General features: G+C 43.0%; 1 protein-coding gene across 5 annotated transcripts in view; it reads right to left on the bottom strand.

The window, feature by feature from the left end:
• CRYL1 (crystallin lambda 1) overlaps positions 1-22,286 on the bottom strand; it is a 59,710-nt gene that overhangs the window by 4,646 nt on the left and 32,778 nt on the right. For all 5 annotated transcript variants that reach the window (XM_065637987.1, XM_065638004.1, XM_065637995.1 and 2 more), the window contains one exon: positions 14,664-14,769. In XM_065637987.1, coding sequence (XP_065494059.1) covers positions 14,664-14,769 — 106 coding nt within the window. The remainder of the gene's footprint in view (positions 1-14,663; positions 14,770-22,286) is intronic.

Raw genomic sequence — 22,286 nt, 5'->3', positions numbered from 1 at the left:
CAGGGAGAGGGCCCTCACCTCACATCTCCTCTCCTTCTGTTCGGTATGGGTCATACCAGTTGAAGCATTCCTTTTATTCCTTTTATTTATTGGTCCAGAGTGTATCAAGAGCAACATGGCTGAGGGGTAAAGGGTCAAAGGCATGGAGAGCGAGGTGGCCTCCAGACAAGAAGGAACAGATGGATCTTGCAGATTAGTATCTTTTATTTCAACTGGGGTTAACAACAAGCATTTTGCTTTTCTGACCGCAGTACCCTCTCTGATAGTCGAGCACTGCTAGGGGCAGATGGGATCCACCTGACAAAGTGGAGAAGCATCATCTTTGCCAAAAACCTGGCCAACCTGGTGAGAAAAGCTTTATATTAGGAACACTGGAAAAGTGAGATTACAACCTGTAATCAAGTGAGGAAGGGGTGTACTGGGGGTGGAAAAAAAAGAGTGCAGGGTAACAGGTAAAAGAGAAACCTCAAGAAAGTATAAAAAATGCAGAAAGAGCCCATTCCAGTGTTTGTGCACAAGTGTGTACAGCCTGGAAAACAAGCAGGGGAAATAAGAGCTCCATGTGTGGTCACACAACTACAAAGTTGTTGGAGCAGCTGAGGTGTGGTGGGATGGCTCACACAACTGGAGTGCTGCGGTGGACAGACACACACTTCAGGAAGGACAAGCAGGAAAGACAAGGAGGGGGTGTGCTGTGTCTGTAAAGGAGCAGCTCAGATGTATGGAGCTGTTCTATGGGATGGGTGGGAGCCTGTGGGTCAGCATCAGTGGAGATGCCAGTAAAGGACCAGTAAGGGACAGCATTCTTCAAGGGCAAGAATAGTCTATCCTGATATTCAGGAAGACAAGTAAATGTATCACGATTGGCTTGGATGAGCTCCAGTGCAAAAAGGCAGCATACAGGAGGTAGAAGCAAGGACAGGCTGTAAAGTAGAAATTTGAAAATGCTGCCTAGGCATGTAGGGTTGGTGTCAGGAAAGCCAAAGCTCAGCTCCAGTTGAGACTTGCTAGGATGTCAAAGGCAACAAGAAGGACTTCTACTGTCATATTAGTAATAGAAGGCTGAACAAGGAAAGTGTGGGCCTGTTGCTGAATGGGTGGATGATTTAGTGACAGAAGAAACATATAAAGCGGAGTTACTCATTGCTTTCTTTGCTTCAGTCTTTATTGACAAGGTCTCCTATGCCTCTGCATTTAGAGGCAAGCTTCAAGGAGAAGAGTAGTTCTCAGCAGTAGATGACAATCCAGTCAGTGACTACCTGCAAGAACTCAGCCCCACTTGAGACCATGGGACGAGACAGTCTACATCCACGGATATGAGAGAAATGGCCCATGCCCTTGCAAGGCTGCTATCACATTTTAAAAATCATGCCAGTTACTGACCGCAACAATGTCATCATTTGAGATCCCCAGATGACTGAAGGCAAATATTGCACCCATCTTCAGAAAAGGTCAAAAGAACAATCCGGGGCACTACAGGCCAATCAATCTCACTTCTGTCCCTGAGCAAAACAGGGACCAGAAGTCCTCCAGAAACAAATTCCTGGGCACAGGAATAAGAATAAAGTGATTGTGACAGTCAACATGTTGTCATCAATGGGTACACTATGGCATAAATTATGTCTGATTTATCTTGTTGCCTTCTGTGATAAAATCATTAGATTTGTGGAAAACAGGAAAGTAGTGGAAATAATTTACTTCAACTTTAGAAAGGCATTTGACACTGTCTCTAGCGATATTCTTGTATCAAAGTCAGGACATTAAGGTCTGCATGCTTGGACAACTAGATGGAAAAAAAATGGGTTGGATACTCAGGCTCAGAGGTAGCGGTGAACAGGTTGTACTCTATCTGGAGGTCAGCAGAAGTGGAGTATTGCAAGAATCTATCCCGAGACCTGGATCACTTAACAGCACTTGCTCAAAAAGTTTGTGAATGATACCGAATTGGGCGGGAGTGGGAGGTAGTGGGGGATGGATCAGCTGATACATTGGAGGGCAGGGCTGCCCTTAGACAGGCTAGAAGAATGAGCCAATACAAAACCTTTAAAAATTTAACAAGGACAAATGCAAGGTCCTGCACCTCAGAAGAAAGAGCTCCTTGCAAAAACACAGGCTTGTGAACCCCAAGAACTCCTGGTTGTGATAGGCAGCAAGCTGAACGTGAGCCACCAGGGTGCCCTGGCAGCACAGATCGCCAACAGCATCCTGGGATGTGTTACCAGCACAGCCAGCAGATTGAAGGGAGTGATTACCCCCCTTTACTTGGCACTCATTAGACTGCATCCAGAATACTGCATTCAGCTGGGGATCCCCCAGTACAAGAAAGACATTGACAAACTGGAGCACCTTCAGCAGAGGCCACCAAAATGGTGAGGGCTGGAGCACTTGCCCCGTGAGGAGAGGCTGGGGGAGCTGGGCTTGTCTGGAGCAGAGATGGCTTTGGAGGGACCTAACAGCTGCTCCCCAGTGCCTATGGGGTGGCCACTGGAGCTGGGCTTGTGACAATTGTTGCATGGCAGGAGGACAAGGGACAACGGGCACAACTTGAAACAAGAGGTTCAGACTGGATACTTAAGCACTGGCACAGGTTGCCCACAGAGGTTGTGCAATCTCCATCTCTGGCCGTTTTCAAGACTGGATGAAACCCCGAACAGCTTGGTCTGACCTGAGAGCTGACCCTGCTGTAAATATCTTAAAAAGCATGTGGTTAGAGAACCTGAGAACCGGCTAACTGGTAATAATGGCTAAAATGGCAGTCAAGTAGACCTTGGCTGAATTAAGAAAAGGTCCAGCTTCCATCAGCTCCAGTAGGAATCTCAAAAAATACCCCAAACCAACAACTGTTGAGGCACTAGAGAGGAACTGGAATGATAAATGCACCAAAAAGATAATAAATCAGTCATTTAGCCAGACACACACATCTAGCAGACTTTTTAGGGCTATTAACTACGACATAATCAAGAAAGGACAAGGCAGCCGTTCCCACTGTACATCAATCAAGAAGTCATTAGCTGTACCACAAGAGTAAATGAGCAATGCTTGTTTGGCACTAAGCAAGCTGACACGAGTAAAAATGTGATTACCCTGCTGAACACCCTAGATCTGAGCAGCGAAGTTCTGGATATCCACTATAAGCTTGTGACAGAGTCCCTTTTCTGAGAACCATACAGACTGAAGAATTTGCGTTCTTAACTCTCTTTTTATTAGTTAATTATCAAAGCAAGGAGGAGGAAGCTGCAGGACACAAAGGCAAGCAGTTACAGTCACCAACTCTTTCATGAAGACTCAGGAGATCATACAGACCGAGAAGCATGAACCTGAACTGCTTGTGGTCTTATCCAACCACAAAATGCAGGAAATGTAAGCGGGATGGCCTGACTACCGCACGAAAAAATGCAACTCAGGTCAAGAGTCATTAAGCAGTCTCCTTCTTGAACACCTTGTAGACAGTTCCCTGGAATGCAATACTGTGTGATATCAATACCCTAGAAGTCACACCTGTCTAACCCTCAATGGTTGAGGTTGAAAGGTGGATGAAGGAACGGAAACCTCTGACTACTGGCAACTCTGAATCACAAACTACAACACTTCTACTGCTCGACATGCCTGAAATTGCTGAAGTACAGGTTTTCCAAAAGGCCTATGAGGTCAGGAAGAGTATGGAGAACACTCTTGTTTCTGGACCAAAGTCAGAAGAACTTTCAATGGACAGATGCTCAAGGAAGTATTACATTTCCTGTAAGAAATTTGCACTCTGAAGTCATGATGACCATCAGATAAACAACGGAAAGGACAGAATGGGAGAACATGTCCATTGCATGAGAGAAATGTGGAAAGATCTGAGAGTATTCAGCTCTCCTAAAAAATGGACTAAAAACATTCTCCAGTATCAGAAGGAAGGAGGCTCTGAGAAAAACAGCAGCCCTGTTAAGTAGCTTGAACCTACATCTAGTGCCAAGAGTGTGCCAATCAGCATTTAGTCAGCCTGTTTCCTTGTGTTACCTGTCCACGGAGCATATGTGTTCCTAGAACACGCTCTGGCATGTTCTGGCCTCTTCCAACACAAAAAGGGAGGTCAGCTGGTCATACATGTATATTGGTGCTCTAATTATATGGAAATTGAGTATTTTGCTCAATTTTCTTGATTGACACACAGTCCAAAACCTTCACATTGCCTAGTGGGCTCCAAAACATCACTGGCAGCAAGAGAAGCATTACTGTGGGGTGTGGAACAGGCTGTGATAGGATTCTAGAATACCTTTTCACTGAGGGAATAAGTGGAGACCGTCTTCTTCCATAAACACTCTGGAAAGGACCACTGGTTATTGGGGTTTACTGACCATCATACCCTGTCATTAGCATAAGCGCTTGCCTGTTATATCTGAACAGCTGGGCTCACCGACTTTGGCATGTGAAGCCAACCTGGATCAACCTACAGGGGATATGCCATCTACATGAGCAATCTCAGGAACCCAAGACAATTCTGGATGAGACTCATGCACCAGCCACAAGATGATTATATTAATAATAATATAAATATAAATAATAACATTTACATGTCACCTTGCTCACATAAGCTTTTTCTTCTAAAAGTGAGAAGTCTAAGCAAAAAGTGTGCTCCCACATCATGCAACATCACAGAAAGTTCCCAGACAAAGAAGTAGAAATGACTGAGGCTGAAGAGTACGGAACACTATGTGGACCTGGGTACACCTTGCTAACTCACAGCTGCTGGCAGCAGCTGTTGCCAGCTGGACAATCACAAAATCAAAAATGGCCATTCAGGCAAATACAGAAATTCAGTCAAATACAGCAATTCAAGCAAATCCACACGAGCAATTGGTGATAGAAGGAATGGTAAACAGAGGAGTGTCAGCTACCAGTTATTCTGGTGCTTATCCAGCTGACAGGTCTATGACACCTAGACCAGTGCTGAATAGTTTGGGTTTGGTACTTTCCCAAAAGTCAAGGGGAACCTCTCAACCACCTGGTAAGCTTGTATAATAATCCCATAGGTCTGAGTAGTTTTGGTTCTGGTACAGTCAGGAGAAGGTAGAAGAGACGACTGTGTGCCAGAAATCCTTTTCACAGGCCACAATCTAAAGAGATAACATTAGTATCTTGGGAAAGCTGAACACTTGGACATGGCTAATCCATCTACCTGGTGAATGTGAAGTCCTGAGCTGGAGTTGGGCTTCAGAGCTCGCTGAGCCAGCTAGTCCTGGAAACGGAGCTCCTACTGGCAGCTCACCTATGGCTTGAATGAATCACAACAATTTCTGGGTGGGTGCAGCTCACCAACGCAACAGAGACATGACAAATGTAGGTTGGGTAATACGATTCACTCCATGCAATGTATGAATGAAAAGAAGCCTCATGCAAAGCCAGCAAAATAGGAAAAGGTAAAAAAGAAAAAAAATTTACAGGTCTAGAGAAGAGCAGCAGCATTAGTATAGTTGATCTCAACTCTGTGGCTGAAATGGCAACACACAGGCATGCGTGCTCCATGCCAAGCAGGGGGTGGACACTGCAAAATATTCTGAGTCCCAAGTGAAGGAAATAAATGGACTCACTAAAAGATTCAAAATATAATAATTTCAAAATAGCTAACTTAAGATCGTACTCCCAGCGTGAATTGTCAGCGGAGACTGCAGCAATCTTTAACTTGGTTTAAGTAATCAAGATCAACCCTATGCTGCCAGCTTCAAGAAGGCACTTGAGCAATGGAGCATATTGCTGGAAAAATCACTTTGCTTTTCAACTGCAAACTCAAAACTGGCAAATATTTGACTCCAGGCTTTTAGACTTAGGAGTCCTTTGGTTCAAAGGTCAGGGCTATTGCAAAGGTGGATGAGAAGAGCACTTGACTGGAGCATAGGGACAAGATGGAAAACAAATATGACAGAATTCCTTTAATCCTTGTTAAAACTGCCCAGGGAGCACCTTAAGCTGGAAGCATTAGCATCTGTAAACAGTTTGAGACAAAGAGGGAGATGGAAAAACAGGAAAAAGATGGCAAATGGGGCTGTTAAAAAAAATCAACGCTCCTCCTTGCATCCAGTTGCTGTGCCCCACTATCTCCAGCTGGAGAAAAAGCAACACAAGACGCATCTGGGACAGAGAAAGAGGGGAATCAATTCTCAGCACAGGAATGACGCTGGCTTCCTCTTGTCTATGTGGTTTGCTGGCTCCCTGTCTAAGCCTGGATCTTCCTTGCTAACTCACCTTGTCAGTGGTGGAGGGACCGGGCCCTGGGAGAAGGCAGATATTGCAACAGATACCTGAGAAACATGAACCAGAACAGAAATACCTCCAGGGAAGGTAAAAGTTCCCTGAATCTTCCTTCCACCACGTTTACAACTATGCTGGACAGTGGAAGAGATGGAATGAGTAACAAAATGTTCTAAGGAAGAGGTGGATACAGGATTATAGAGATGAAAAGGGGAACAGTCTGTCTTCCATGAAAGTCCCACACCCATCCAGCACTTCTGACTTTTACAGTAAAGTTACAGGAACACGTTATCACAAGCTAGACAAGGGCACTGATCCAAGGCTCTTCAGTTGCCCATTTCTATCTAGGAAGTACAAGGCTCTTCATACCACCAAAGGAAGAATAAGCTGCTGCTTATTTAACTTCAGGGAGAGTCCAGGCAGTTTCCAAAACAGCTAATGAACTGTCCCACAATAATTTGTTCACAGAACTACACTTTGGGTTTGTAGGTCCTTACCTGAGGGACTTGCGCTAGTGTGGTGCAAACATGGGTATCTGTGAAACATCTCTAGTTGCATCGAGGGCATCAATGAAGAAAAAGGAACTCGGGACAAATATTTAGCTTAGAAGCACACGTAAAATGCTTCACTACTCTGAGAAGACCTCTTCACAAGGGAGGTCCATAAACATAAAGGTGATGGGAGCAGCAGGAAAAAGAAGGGAAAACATGACAGTATAAAACATGGTATGTTCATGCATTATAGTATGTAAGCATCTTCAAGTATCTTAGCTTCTTGTCTGCTAAGTCTCACCCCTTCCTCTTCATAAGAAGGACAACAGGCATGAGGGCTGAAGGATGCAAGCAAAGAAACTTGGTAAACCAGTCTGTCAAGGACACTACACACAAGGCAAAACAAGGAAGACACTGAGATATTTGCGAGAGAAAATGAGAGGAGCAAGTGTTACTGGCAAGGACAGGGAAGACGCCAAAGACAGATAGTACCTCACAATACAGAGTATTAACTTGATGACTTCGAACCTGATGACTGGCATAATAAGATACAGTAATGACTCAAAAATTGAGTAGGTGAGATGGTCAAGCAAGCCACTGATGTAATAGCACCAACAATGTGAAAAGATTGAGGTGGGGTTGATTTTAGCAGGTAAAATCCAAGAAGAGGCTGTACTTGGTGAGACTGAAGATGAGTATGGATGAGGACAGAAAAGAAGGGGCATATTTCAGGAATACCATAGAGGAATCTGTCACATTGGGGTTATGTTCAGAGGAAAAAAAAGTCCCAGCCTCTCTGTTATGCTGATAGAGAGATTACATTTCTAGACATTACAACTCCAAGGAAAACTTTTTAAATGTAATCCTGTCTTCATCAAGGGTGTGTCTGAGCACAGATGCACACTTTTAGGTAGGGTGTGAATTCACAGGACGCTTGGTACTCTATATTAATTCCTACAGGAATTCACTTAGACTGTAGTTGCATGAATACTTTCAAACACTCTAAGACAGTAGTAGCACACAAAAAAAAATTATACTCACTGTCCCTGTGTTACCACCTCAACAGCAATGCACGAATATTTGTCCAGAACTGTTGTGAGCTGGTTCAAGGAATTAAACTGAATTAATATGAACAATTTATTTTGTTACATCAGTTTCAAGTCTGGGTTGAATTCCTCAGCCTGAGCCACCTGGTGACCATGCACTTTCTTTTGTTAGCGCAAGGGAGAAGGATGCACCAAGATGTGTTCTTTAAGACACAGCTATAATGACTTGAGTAATGAAGCATTAAGAATTCCCGTGCAAGGTCATGTCCTCCTTTCAGCAGATGGAAGGTACCACTTTACACCTAAGAGTCCATAGAAAGAAACTGGTGCACAGCAGCCACTATCCTGAAAAATTCACTTTTGCTTACTGCACGCAAACTTTTTCATTCAAAAAGCCCCACAGTTGCATAGAGGCAAACAGTCGTTCTAGGACTATAAATGGCTTTCTTCAGTCTGTTGGGAAGTGAACTGAATATGTATAAACACGTATGCAATAACTGGTGGGTTCATGAAATAAGAGGTTCTCGTAGGATTATGTACCACTGTGATATTTCATCTCAGTAGTACTCTATTACAAGTATTCCTGAATTAGGATATTTTATTATCCTAAAACATAACATGTGAGTTGGACAGAAATGAAGGGAAACTTACTTAAATTTTACTACCTTAACTTAGGGATTCTCACACCTTCTGATTACTAGCTTGTGGTACAAAAGCCCCTGAACTGGTTTGCATTAAAGCAGCAGCCATAGCAATGAGAATAATTGTTGCTTTTGAACCAGCCAGCATGCATGGCTACAGTAATGGTTAAAAATCATGCTTGCCTATGTTTTGCCTAGCCAGATAAGGAAAAGCTCCTGGCTTTGAATTATGGCTTATGATTCCTCCCTCTTCCCTTTTGATGTTTTGTGCTTTTCATACAGCACAATCATTCTACTCCTGTCATCCAAAACCATTTCAAAACTAATTCTGGCAGGTGCTTCTAAGATGAGCACACATTCCCACTTCCAGTAAGGGAAACAGTTTTCCCCATGAGGAGATATTCCTAGCTTACTGGACATTTGCTCTTACATTATAGGGACCATACATCAGCCTCAATTTCCACATAACTCCTGTAGACACCTGTACAAACACCAAAGTGAGTAATAAGCAAAACATGATCCTGGAATGGTGTTTTTATAAATGCAGGAGAGAAAATAGCAACAAAGATCCTTCAAACTCCCTCTATCCACCTCTTCTGCTGGTATTAGCAGATTTAGATCAAGATTAAATTCCAATTACAGCTCACTAAATAACCCACTAACAAAGTAACTGATCTAAGACAGCCAACTGTGAAATATACATGAAGAACTTTTGCTGCAAACATGTAAAAACCAGTATATATGATAGTCTGGCTTCTGGTGTTACAGATGATTTTTTGCAATGGCTAAAAAGGAGCTGATATTTCAAGAAACCAGAGATTCAGGAGATACAATCTTACTGAGACTGGATCATCTTCAGTATATTCATAGATAGCCAGGTATATATACAGAAGGGACCTTGTGTCTGCTAGTATAATCCCATAATAAGTAAACAGGTAAAATGACTCTAGTGAAATCTACTGATGTTCCTTGTAAAAGACTTAATGCCATCTGATATCATAAGATGACAGACTCAAAAGACAGAGTTTACTGAAATTGAAATCAATGCTATTTTTATTTAATGAAACCAACAATCACCATTACAGTATTATGCAATTTGGATGTGTTTTTTCTCCTCAAAGGGGTTTCCCTCCTTCCTGTTGCCATCCAGTTGTCAAATTGCTGTTGCTGAGTCTGTTGCTGATTCTCCTTTTAGTAAATTGACACTTTTTATTTCATGTTCAAGGCTGTTGGCTTGCTGCCATATATTCAAAATTCCTAATATTCATGCATGGATTAACTGGTAATCTGAAGTGACCTCAACAACAACTTTTGATAAGACCACTTATGAATACGGAAGAAAGGACATGAGAACTAACACAGGAGAAACGTGGCATTAGCACATAGGAAGTTCATGGGAGGATCCCGATGTACACATTCCCCATGGAAAGAAATAACACTGACCTGAGAAAAAGGATTCGAAACAATATTCCTTATTCAAAACCAAGCAAAAATATCACACCACCCTTAAAAAAACCCCCAAAACATAAAAAACTTCTCCAGCTTCCAGAAACTCCCATACATAACACTTTTTCTCTCACATGCTTCCTGCATCCCTACCATCCTTCTTCACTGATTAATAGAGTTTACGATTGTGGGTAATTAATAACCTACGGCTGAAAAGAAGGGCAGCTGCTGTGAGGCTGCTGAACAGGCTCACAAGCAGCATAGAGGCGGTTTCCCAGCCACCTCCATTTCCTTCCACAGATCAAACCCTGACACTATTAGTACAACACATCACAGCAGGTTGTGCTGGGCAATCAAGAGAGGTCCCTACCATTCCACAGTATGGGAAACAATACTGGGCGACCAGGTGGCACTGGTATGGAACTATGACCACAAGCCATCATGTGCCCTGACACCAGCAATTTTGATGTAAAACTGTCTCCGATGAGAGCAGCAGCCTGAGTCAGCATGTAAACAGGAGCAGCTCTGGACTCAGAGACAAGGCATCTGGAGCGGAGCAATACTGCTCATGATCTAAGTCGCTAAACAAACACAAAAGCACCTTGTCAGCAGATGGCCCAGTCCTCAAGTGAATTAACTATGTTATTTTAGAGTTATTTTTAATTGAGTATATTATATAATGTTAAAATAACTTTAACAGGTATATTTTGGTTTTGTCTTTTGCAAGCCTACTATTTTGGTTTATCAGTCTCTTGGGTTACATTTCATAATTTCTCTTCCTCTGATCTTGAACACTAACATTCCTAACAAAAGGCAGCATTAATCTAGAAGCTGGATAGTCTCTATCAGCAATAAGCAACCTACCAGCTGCATGTGTTACCTGAAACTAGTTTGAGATGGGAAATTTCAGAAATGTTTTTGTACTAATGACTACTTCCTGATGGGAGGAAGGAAGCTAAGCTGGATCATGATGGAACATCAAAATGCCAAAGGGCACTCCAGGAAGAACGTAAAACCCAACCCAGATGATTTATACAATTCCATTCACCTCAAGTATACATTATTTTAGAACTAGGGAGTCTAAAATATTGATTAAGAAATTATTCCCAAATACAATTTGATATCTTTTTTTTTTTGTTTAACTTAACAAGCATTTTGATTTGGTTTTATGTTTTAGCAGAGGAAGTTCAGCAAGTTACTCTGACAGAGACCCTGTGCGTGGCTGGTTCCTGCAGATGACAGCACGGCCACTCAGGGGACAGGTGGGCAGGACTGGACAGCCCCAGCCTGCAAGACTCCCAGTGGACTGCTGTGCTTAAGGCCAGTACTACGTGCATCAGTTCTGTTCTGTGTAAAGAATGTATATGTTTTATATTCAGTAAGTCTAAAATCACTAGAAAGGACTGGAAAACTGAAAGGGATCTGGGGGTCCTGGTGGACAGCAGGATGACCATGAGCCAGCACTGTGCCCTTGTGGCCAAGAAGGCCCGTGGCATCCTGGGGTGTATTACAAGGGGGGTGGATAGTAGGTCAAGAGAGGTTCTCCTCCCCCTCTACTCTGCCCTGGTGAGACTACATCTGGAATATTGGTAAAGGTAAAGGGGCCCAAGATAGCCGGTTAGCATTAAGGGACTGCTTCTACCAAGCTCAAGATCAGAGTGTCCCGACATGTAGGAAGTCAAGGAAGGGAGCCAGGAGACCTGTGTGGTTAAACAGGGAACTGCTGGGCAAACTCAAGTGGAAGAGGAGAGTTTACAGGTCATGGAAGGAGGGGCTGGCCACTTGGGAAGAATATAAGGCTGTTGTCAGAGGATGTGGGGAGGCAACTAGGAAAACTAAGGCCTCCTTAGAATTAAACCTGGCGAGAGGGATCAAGGACAACAGAAAGAGCTTCTTCAAATACATGGCAGATACAACTAACACCAGAGGCAATGTAGGCCCACTGATGAATGGGGTGGGTGCCCTGGTGGCAGAGGATACAGAGAAGGCAAAGTTACTGAATGCCTTCTTTGTCTCTGTCTACTCTGCCAGAGGCTGTCCTGAGGAGCCCCGTACCCTTGAGGCCCCAGAGGAAGGCAGGGCAATGGAGGAGTTTGCCTTAGTTAATGAGGATTGGGTTAGGGAGCAATTAAGCAATCAGGACATCCATAAATCCATGGGTCCAGATGGGATGCACCTGTGGGTGCTGAGGGAGCTGGCTGAAGTCATTGCTGGACCGTCCTCTATCATCTTTGCCAAGTCTTGGGAAACAGGAGAGGTGTCTGAGGACTGGAGGAAAACAAATGTCACTCCGGTCTTCAAAAAGGGCAAGAAGGAGGACCCGGGTAACTATAGACTGGTCAGCCTCACCTCCATCCCTGGGAAAGTGATGGAACACCTTACCCTTGGTGCCATCTCAAGGCCTATCAAGGATAAGAGGGTCATTAGGGGCAGTCAACATGGCTTCACCAAGGGGAAGTCATGCTTTACCAACCTCATAGCCTTTTATAAGGACATAACGAGGTGGACAGATGATGGCAGAGCGGTGGATGTGGTCTACCTTGACCTTAGTAAAGCATTTGACACCGTCTCCCACAGCATCCTCACAGGTAAACTGAGGAAGTGTGGTCTGGACGATCAGGTAGTGAGGTGAACTGCGAACTGGCTGAAGAAGCCAGAGAGTTGTGGTCAATGGAGCAGAGTCTAGTTGGAGGCCTGTATCTAGTGGAGTGCCTCAAGGGTCAGTACTGGGGCCAGTACTATTCAATATATTCATCAATGACTTGGATGAGGGAATTGAGTGTACTATCAGCAAGTTTGCTGATGACACTAAAGTGGGAGGGGCAGCTGACATGCCAGAAGGCTGTGCCACCATCCAGTGAGACCTGGACAGGCTGGAGAGTTGGGCGAGGAAAAATTTAATGAAATATAACAAAGGAAAGTGCAGAGTCTTGCATCTGGGCAGGAACAACCCCAGGCTCCAGTATAGGTTGGGGAATGACCTGTTAGAGAGCAGTGTAGGGGAAAGGGACCTGGGGGTCCTGCTGGACAGCAGGATGACCATGAGCCAGCACTGTGCCCTTGTGGCCAAGAAGGCCGATGGCATCCTGGGGTGTATTAGAAGGGGGGTGGTTAGTAGGTCGAGAGAGGTTCTCCTCCCCCTCTACTCTGCCCTGGTGAGACCGCAGCTGGAATATTGTGTCCAGTTCTGGGCCCCTCAGTTCAAGAAGGACAGGGAACTGCTGGAGAGAGTCCAGTGCAGGGCAACAAAGATGGTTAAGGGAGTGGAGCATCTCCCTTATGAGGAAAGGCTGAGGGAGCTGGGTTCTTTAGCTTGGAGGAGACTGAGGGGTGACCCCATTAATGTTTATAAATATGTAGAGGGTGAGTGCCAGGAGGATGGAGCCAGGCTCTTCTTGGTGACAACCAATGATAGGACAAGGGGCAATGGGCACAAACTGGAACACAAGAGGTTCCACTTAAATTTGAGAAGAAACTTCTTCTCAGTGAGGGTAACAGAGCACTGGAACAGGCTGCCTAGGGAGGTTGTGGAGTCTCCTTCTCTGGAGACATTCAAAACGTACCTGGACACATTCCTGTGTAACCTCATCTAGGTGTTCCTGCTCCAGCAGAGGGATTGGACTAGATGATCTTTTGAGGTCCCTTCCAACCCCTGACATTCTGTGATTCTGTGATACTAACAGATCAAAAGAGGGAAACGTTTAGGAAGATGCCTCTATTTAGGGGATGGATATTCCTTCCCTAACAATGCACAGAAGCAAACACTTTATGACCTTTAATTTACTATAAATACAACCAAACTGACAAGCTGAACGACTCTGTTAGAGGATCCACAATTGCACGTTCATGTCAAAATTGCTTAGTCAGCATTAAAAACCTAAGTTTCTGTCAAGTAAACAATCAACAAGTAGACAGAAAAAATGCTTCTAATTGTATGCTGATATTTTATGATCCTGGTTTCTCATTTTTATTATTGTATTATTAGGCACTGCAGCAGTGCCTAAAAGATCTAGTAATGGAGAAGGGGCCCACCACATCAGGGACTATACAAAGCCAGAATAAAGACACAGCCCATAACAGGAAGAGTTAAAAATTTATTCAGTTGTTCACTTCTTGAAGTTTTCACATTTTGTTCATTCACTGCTCAAACTTTGTAACCCCAATCTGTAATTTTTTATTTCATTTTAAGCAATTTGCTTTTTATTTACCTGGTATTCATATATACTGTTCCAAAACCATCTAAAAATCTGTCTTGATTACACAAGACAGATGTTGAACTGTTTCATGACTGCTTTGTTGAGTCAACTTTATATGCACAGTATTTTGCAGGCAGAAGCAATTTCGCTTCACTCAGGTTCTTAACCAGCTTAAAGCAAGTCAGCTCCAGCCATACTTACACTGAGCCTTGCTAAGAATTCTGCAAAAATACAGCATTCACCTACAGAAAGTGAGTTTCTGTTGACACTGGATTATCAGATGAACTTTCCCAATACTTTCTTCTCCTGATGCTCAAAGAGTCCTGAACTATGGGTACAGCAACACTTGCAAAGCACTAGAACAAATCTTGAAAAAAATGAAGAACACAGCTAGTGTTTCAATTAGATGTCATCTTTCACCTGATTACTTAGAACAGGATATTCAATATCCATTTCTGACCTCAAGTTTTAGATAAATTTTCTTCTTCTTATCACTACAGTAGAGAGAAGAGTCATAGTTGTAGCAATCCAAACCTAGTTTGTCACACAACATTTCCAGTCTTGTGCAACATATGCCTTCCCTTCATATTCACATCATTTTAAACTACATACCTTCTGCATTAAGATGCATGGTTTCCAGAGGTCCAATAAACGCGTATCGCATTCCCAGTCCATCAGACATCACAAGGTCCAGATCCGTAGGAGATATTACTCCTTCCTAAATAGCAAAAATAGAACAGGAAGGAAGATTTGTGAATGCTTGGTTTTAACGCAAAATTGCCTGCTTTTTGTATACAATTAAAAATTAAAGAAGTAATAAAAACTAAGGCTAGAAATAGTAGAAACACTACTGCTTGCCAGAAACAGCCATCTATTATGCAAGTCTTCCTACAGTTTAGTATAAACGCTCATTCACATCTCTAAGATTGCTGTACTTCATAACCCAAATACATTTTGTCAGTATCTTGGTTTTAAACTTATAAATTAATAAGTATTTTCATACAATATGTACTATTTGTACACACTAGTTTGCCTGATACTTACTACTTACAGTAATTCATGTACTAAGACTAAATTGAGCTGTTCATGTTAACCAACACTTCTTTCTCAGAAAGTGAGAATCCAAGAATACAGAGCAAGCGTGACACAGCACATGACAAAAAGAGTTTATATCAAATCTAAGTATTATACCAGCTCTTCTAAATACAGGAATTTTGGCTAAGTCTTACACCTCCCTTCATATTCTCTTAGTTCTGGATTCTTGGGCAGAGTCACAACCGGCAGAACAGGGTGCAGCAGTGGGTACTACTCCTGAAGCCACCTGCAAAAAAAGGCTGGGACCAAACACGCAGGCAATGCAGCTGCCACTCCCTCCCACAAAGCTCAGTGAACATTCGACCTACTCAGCCTCAACCTGCCCAGGTTCTCCAGTTCATTGCCAGCCTCACATTTTGCAGCTGGCAGGACACAGAGCATGCAAAATGAAGCATTTCTCCTGTTAAGAGTGGAGCACTGCCGTTCCACCCACCCGGTGGCACTTAGAAGAAAGCCAACACTCCCATCAGGTTAGGGCAAGCACAGGAAGGCTTGTAAAAAAATAATAAAAAAAAATCAGATACAGTTCATTACCTTAACAGATTTACTTTAGAAGAATAATATTTATTATATGAGGTTGTTTTCCACCTACTAGGAAGACAGGAATTAACTAAGACCTGTTCTAACCACTTCCATCAGATAAAGCTTGGTTTCAAGAACTTGTCCTCTTTATTCCCAGAGACATAAAAACATTTCCTTCTGGTTAAGAAAGTGGAAGAGATACTGTATTTGTCCTCTCACCCTGCCTTGAGGTGATCTCCCCACCCAGTGCCTCTTTCCCCACAAGCCCCTTTCAGCTGCAGAACACAAGCAGGTATAGTCATCTGCTTGGCCAAAGACACTTCTTTTACTGTTAAACTTCCCTTTCTCAGGGTCCTGTCTGAATGCTCCTTCATATCACACAATGATCAGCTAGAGTTACCGGCATGCAGGACAGCTCTCCTGACTTGTTGTAGACACTGACATCTGAGCCAGACATCTCGACTCTCTTTATAATCACTAGGGAGAAAAAGGAAATCAGCATCCTAAAGGAGGCATCTAGAATAGGAAAAATGAGTTGTGTCCTAAAAGGGCCTAATTCTCCTCACTGACTGCCAGATGAGCAAGGAGTTTGGATGTCAATGTCTGCGTTGTACAAACCTCATCTTAAGTGAGCTGAATCCCACCCACAGTGTCTTCCCTTGTTAATCGACTACATCCTCTACTGTTACTTTCAAAGAAACTCATAAACCAAGGACCAACAGAACTTCTACAGCTGGCCACAGACATCAAGGTTCATCATCTCAGGCTTAAACAGGGCCTTTTATAAGATTAAACCTCAAGTCTCGATCTGTTGGTGGGCATTGTTCCTATGAAAAATAAGTCAGGATGAATACCTGTTGCAGGTGGCTTTTGAACTCTAACTTGAAAAGGAAACAATAATGTAATTACTAAGATCTACTCACCATATGGAACGCAGCTGTGGTACAAACTTAATTAGACATAAAATGTCAGGAAAAAGGAGGCATTATTTTCTTCAACTTAAAGGTAAGGCATAGACATAGTAAAATAAGTTACCTAGAGGCAGACGAGAAGGTCTGAATAAAGACAGGACTAAACTAAAACCTCCATGTTCAGATTACAGACCAGCGTCAGTGTAACTAACACAGGCACCATACATGCTGTGAAAGTTTTTTCCCCTGACATGGCAACACAACTTCTCTGAACCACATCAGCAAAGTCAACAAAAGCGCTCTTCTGTTGGGAGTGCTTCATCCAAACAATGAGTTATGCTGGTAGAGCTGTGCTTGATGGGTAATTATTTTTTTCCCCTGGTTGACATGGATTTGTGGACAAAAGATGAACCACAAGTTCCAGACAAGCATTTGAACCACGGCAGCAGTTAAAAACTGTAAACATAACATTAAAGAGTTAAGCAAGCTCTTGAAACACTTCAGAATCATTGTAAATTATTTTTCAAATTAAAAACTGATTTATTTCTTTTGACACCATACTCCTCAGCTTCAGTACTGACATTTGAATACCAGGTGCCCTCAAAGCCAAGAGACAAGTGCTTTGTTTTTTACCCTTTTGACTATAGCTGTAATTTTATGGTTACAGCTGCTAAAAGGCAAAAACTGCTCCTACCAGAAGGAAAACATGATAAATCCCTCCAGTTGAGGACTTCTACTCATGTGAGCTCAGTTTCTCCTTGTCGCATAGACCTTCTAAAAGAAAAGCCTTTTACTTTTTCCCTTCAGAAATTAAAAACACATAAATGTGAAACAAGTTAGACCATCCTCCTCTAGGGAAAAACCCTACTCCCACTTATGTTAAGGAGATCAGAAGGTGGTGGAATGATTCAGCAGGGTGGGTGCAAGGTCAGCAAGGTATCTTCCACAAGGATCGGTGTTTATGCTAAGAAGTAAACAAGAAAGAGTTTCAGCCCAGTTTCATTAAGTTGAGGTGTGAAACAATCTTCACAAATGGGTTTTTCATTCTCTTCATCCTGGGTAACTCTCCTTGTAAGCCTTCCTCTCAACCACTTGTCAGAGGAAGCATGTTAAGAGTTCACCAGAAGCTTTCACAGTTACAGAATTAAGATCTTAATTTGAAATAAATTCCATCAAAATCCTCAGTGACCCCAGTGGCCAAACTTCAATATTTAGACTAGCTCAGAAGCCTCCACACTTCTTATGACACCATTTATATACCACAATCTCGTCTTCCCAGAGATTTTATCTGCTATGATGCCATGGTATTGTCTTAATGCTCCTTCAGTATTTATTAGTGCTTCTTGCTATGCAGAAACCCTCTTCTCCTTTTCAAAAACCTGTGGCGGTTCTGCAGTCTCCACCTTTAGGCTCTGACCCAACCTGCTTGGTTTTAATGAACAGTCTTTACATATGTGAGTCACACTCACGTTGCAACTTCTGTCACCGACTAAGTTTGTAATCATATTAAGTGTGACATGGCCAAAAAAAAAAAAATCTTATTTTTTTTCTTACTACCAATTAATCATGCTCTCCTACTCACTCCAGTCTGCCTACAGTTATTTTGGACCCCACTCCCTCCCAGACCACATACTTTCTGTCTCCAAATTTGCCACTTCATCCTCTGTATATTCCAAATCCAGGTTTGTTGTGGGTTTGTTGTTTTGGTTTGGTTTGGTTTTTTAATTACCACTAATATATGCATTCTCTTGCAGCAGCACTTGTTACACCCTTCTCTTCACTACCACGTCAATCAAGCCCCTTCCATCCACACCCTGATGAGATCTTTTTCCAGTTCTGTCATTTTAAGGGCAAGTGCAGAGTCTTACATCTGGGCAGGAACAACCCCAGGCTCCAGTATAGGTTGGGGAATGACCTATTAGAGAGCAGTGTAGGGGAAAGGGACCTGGGGGTCCTGGTGGACAGCAGGATGACCATGAGCCAGCACTGTGCCCTTGTGGCCAAGAAGGCCAATGGCATCCTGGGGTGTATTAGAAGGGGGTAGTTAGTAGGTCAAGAGAGGTTCTCCTTCCCCTCTACTCTGCCCTGGTGAGACCGCATCTGGAATATTGTGTCCAGTTCTGGGCCCCTCAGTTCAAAAGGACAGGGAACTGCTGGAGAGAGTCCAGCATAGGGCAACGAAGATGATGAAGGGAGTGGAGCATCGCCCTTGTGAGGAGAGGCTGAGGGAGCTGGGGCTCTTTAGCTTGGAGGAGACTGAGGGGTGACTTCATTAATGTTTATAAATATGTAGAGGGTGAGTGTCACGAGGATGGAGCCAGGCTCTTCTTGGTGACAACCAATGATAGGACAAGGGGCAATGGGTTCAAACTGGAACACAAGAGGTTCCACTTAAATTTGAGAAGAAACTTCTTCTCAGTGAGGGTGACAGACACTGGAACAGGCTGCCCAGGGAGGTTGTGGAGTCTCCCTCTCTGGAGACATTCAAAATCCGCCTGGATGTCTCCCTGTGTAACCTCATCTGGGTGTTCCTGCTCCAGCGGGGGGATTGGGCTAGATGATCTTCCGAGGTCCCTTCCAACCCCTGACATTCTGTGATGCTGTGATTTTGAGCATGTGACTTCTCTCCTAGATCCTCTACCAGCTCCATCTCTTTCCATTTCACCATGTTTGAGAAACTTGTTGTTGTACACACTTCATACCCCCCTTCTTTGCTGGGCTTCATCTTCCTTCTTCCATGGCACCCTCACTCACCTCATCATGCAAGAAAAACTTGGTATGAACACCGTTTTTCTCCCTGGCCCTTTCAACTTCCTTTTATGATATCCTCCTTTTATGGGGCACTGTAACTAGATGTTTAACGCTCTACCTTTATTTTTGATCTTTTGGAAACGTCCTCTGGATAACACTATAATACAATTATTAATAAGAAGGAATTTGGAATTAGAAAAATCTTGCCAGCATTTAAAGACTGCCAAGCTAGTCACCTGAGAAGGGAGAGGTACATAAATTAGGGACTGAAGCCAATGCACCTGATTGCTGTGAAAACTAAAATGGACACACAGCCAAACCATGACTGGTTATTTTCCAAAAGATTAACAAAAATGGCAGGTGTCCCCATTCTTCTTGTCTTTTGCAATGACTATAACCTAAAAGAAAACCCACTTTTAAAGAAAAAAATATAAGATAGTATCAAAAGCTTATACAGAGGAAAATACAGACTCTTAAGACACTTATCATATAATCCATCACACAAAATAGTTTTAGCTGGTTCTTAAAAGCAGCTGGAAGTCCTAAATTAGACCAGGGCTGAAAAACTGCAAAGTTTTCCTCACTATCTCTGCTGCTGTGTTTCATGGCCTCCTCACAAATTCCCACATTTGGCCCAGTCCTGCATCACAGCACCCATGTTGTGCCCAGTTTCAAAACTGCAGCCTCCCTGTGTATGTCCCTGGGGACCTCAGATCCTTTGGTGAGGACAAACTGTATGCCAATGCTCAAGTTTCTCGTTGCTACTTTAATCACTTTGCCCTGAACTATGCTTCTCTCTGCTCCAGCATCCATGCCACATGCAATTTGAGCACCAAATGTAATCTGAGCCTGAACTCAACCTGCTGGCAGGGCCCTTCCTCAGACCTCTGGCTGTGCTACGGCCTCTCTTGTTCTTGGGTCCACATGGCAGAAGTTGGGGAGCCCCATGCATCATCCAGCAAGCAGCTATATTCACTGCATTGCTTTCTACACAGCCCCATGTTCACGCTCTGTATCACAACCCTTCTCCCATTGCATGATCCCTGTCACTCATCCCAACACAGCACTGCTAAAGAAAAGAGAGGGACTGGCAGGTCATCAGTTGCCCAGCTACATTTGGGAACTGAAACGTATCCTGCAAGGAGCTCCGTCCATTTGTGATAAAAGTTTTCCAGATAAATGCTGTCCGACCACCAGTCTCTTTTTTATTTTTTTACAGTACATTAATACTTCTACCAGAGAAGCTTCCACTAGTTTCTTGAATGAAATAAGCTCAACTGACCAAAAGAAAAAGACTGACTGTGCAAAGGCATCAGAACTTGGACTTTTATCAAAGTATGTGTGCACACGTGCACGTATAAAGATCGCTCCTCTGCCATTACTATAAATATTTTTGAGGTGAGGATGCAGATGACAACTTTCAAGTTTGCATCTCAAAGTTCTCAAAAAATCAGGTAGTTGCTTACATAAAGGGGCTGACTTAAGGTCATTTCAAGTGGCTTCAAAACACTTGGAGACTGCTGCTATGCTTCTTTCCTGGTTCGCACATAGCATTTATATCTGGAATACTCATGTCCTTGTTAAGCGACAAAGAATTGATACACTGCAGTGCAAATACAACAGTCCTCCAGCAACACCACAGATTTCTCTCAAGCACTCACCATGTAAAATTAAAGAAAACTTGTAACAGAAATAGGAGCACTGATCAGTTTATGACATGTAACTGTAGGCATACAAAGATACCTCTTCAGGCCTTTATAACCACTAATAAAACAATTAAGCTTGAAATTATGTTTTATGGTTCTCTCTCATCGTTCTTTTACAGTAGTCAAAAGTAATATACAATTATTAGCATCAAAATACCACAGTGTTCATAAGTAATTCCAGTCTGTGTTCTGCATCCAAGCTTACTTGGATTGCCTCATTGCAATTTACATATCTAACCATAAAAAGACTAAGAGTGTGGTAATTTCAAACAGGAATGCTTTATTAATACGTCCCTCCTGCTAATATTTGTATTTTATCTTTCACCCTCAGTGCTCCTTATGGTCAGGAAAACTTTTGTTACCAGAAAGAATCAATGTGAGTAAAACTTGATTTTTAGGAGCCTCTCCAAGACTATGAGTTGGGGAGGCTGACATTCTCAACAGTAAGGACTGAGAAGTGACTAAACAATCAGAAGCAAGAAGTATTTTTTCCCACTTTCAAAGTGGAAACACCAAAAGAACAGGACTTGCAATAAAAATGATTAAAGTTGGCAGCACAACAGTAGAAACACAGAAGCTGCCCCAGGCCTGCAGCCCTCACCTATGTGCAGTGATTCTCCTCCCATCAAAGGCAGCGTGTAGCCTCAAGTCACACAGCTGAAACTGCACACCTGGGACAGCCGGTACTTGTCCAGGCTTTTGGAATGGCAATATAGCCAAAGTTGTTACAGTTTAAATGTGTATTTGCCTGAAATGCAATAAAATTGTACAAAACCAACAACTTTGAAACTTTGATGAGGCAACAAAAGCAACTTTGATTACCTGTCAGTGCTTCAAGCACCATTTCATCACTATTCACACACCACCTCCCACAGGTTGATACTAAAGGTTCACCACAAATCAATACCTCTTTTCCACTAGTAGCCCAAGAAGTGTTCTTATACTCTTTCCATAACCAAAGACTACAAACAGAGTGACATTCTCAATGACACGTGCTGCTGCAGCTCCCAGCAGTCCGGTCTTTGAGACTTCGACAGCTGGAAGTTGCTTCTGCATGGTCTTCCTCTAACATGAGTGTGTAAATGTTCCCTGAACCTGCTCATATTTTTAGCATCCTAGGTTTCTATGGCAGTGACTTCCACAGTTCAGTTTATGCCTCTCAGAGACATGAAAGAATCCTACTACATTTTTGAGGCTTTACTTCCCCGGATACTTGTCCTGACCAAGGGTATAGTACCAAGGTGCCTGCA

The sequence above is a fragment of the Caloenas nicobarica genome, chromosome 1 (genome assembly GCF_036013445.1).
Source record: "Caloenas nicobarica isolate bCalNic1 chromosome 1, bCalNic1.hap1, whole genome shotgun sequence".
NCBI lineage: Eukaryota > Metazoa > Chordata > Aves > Columbiformes > Columbidae > Caloenas > Caloenas nicobarica.
This window is presented reverse-complemented; position numbering and strand designations above follow the sequence as displayed.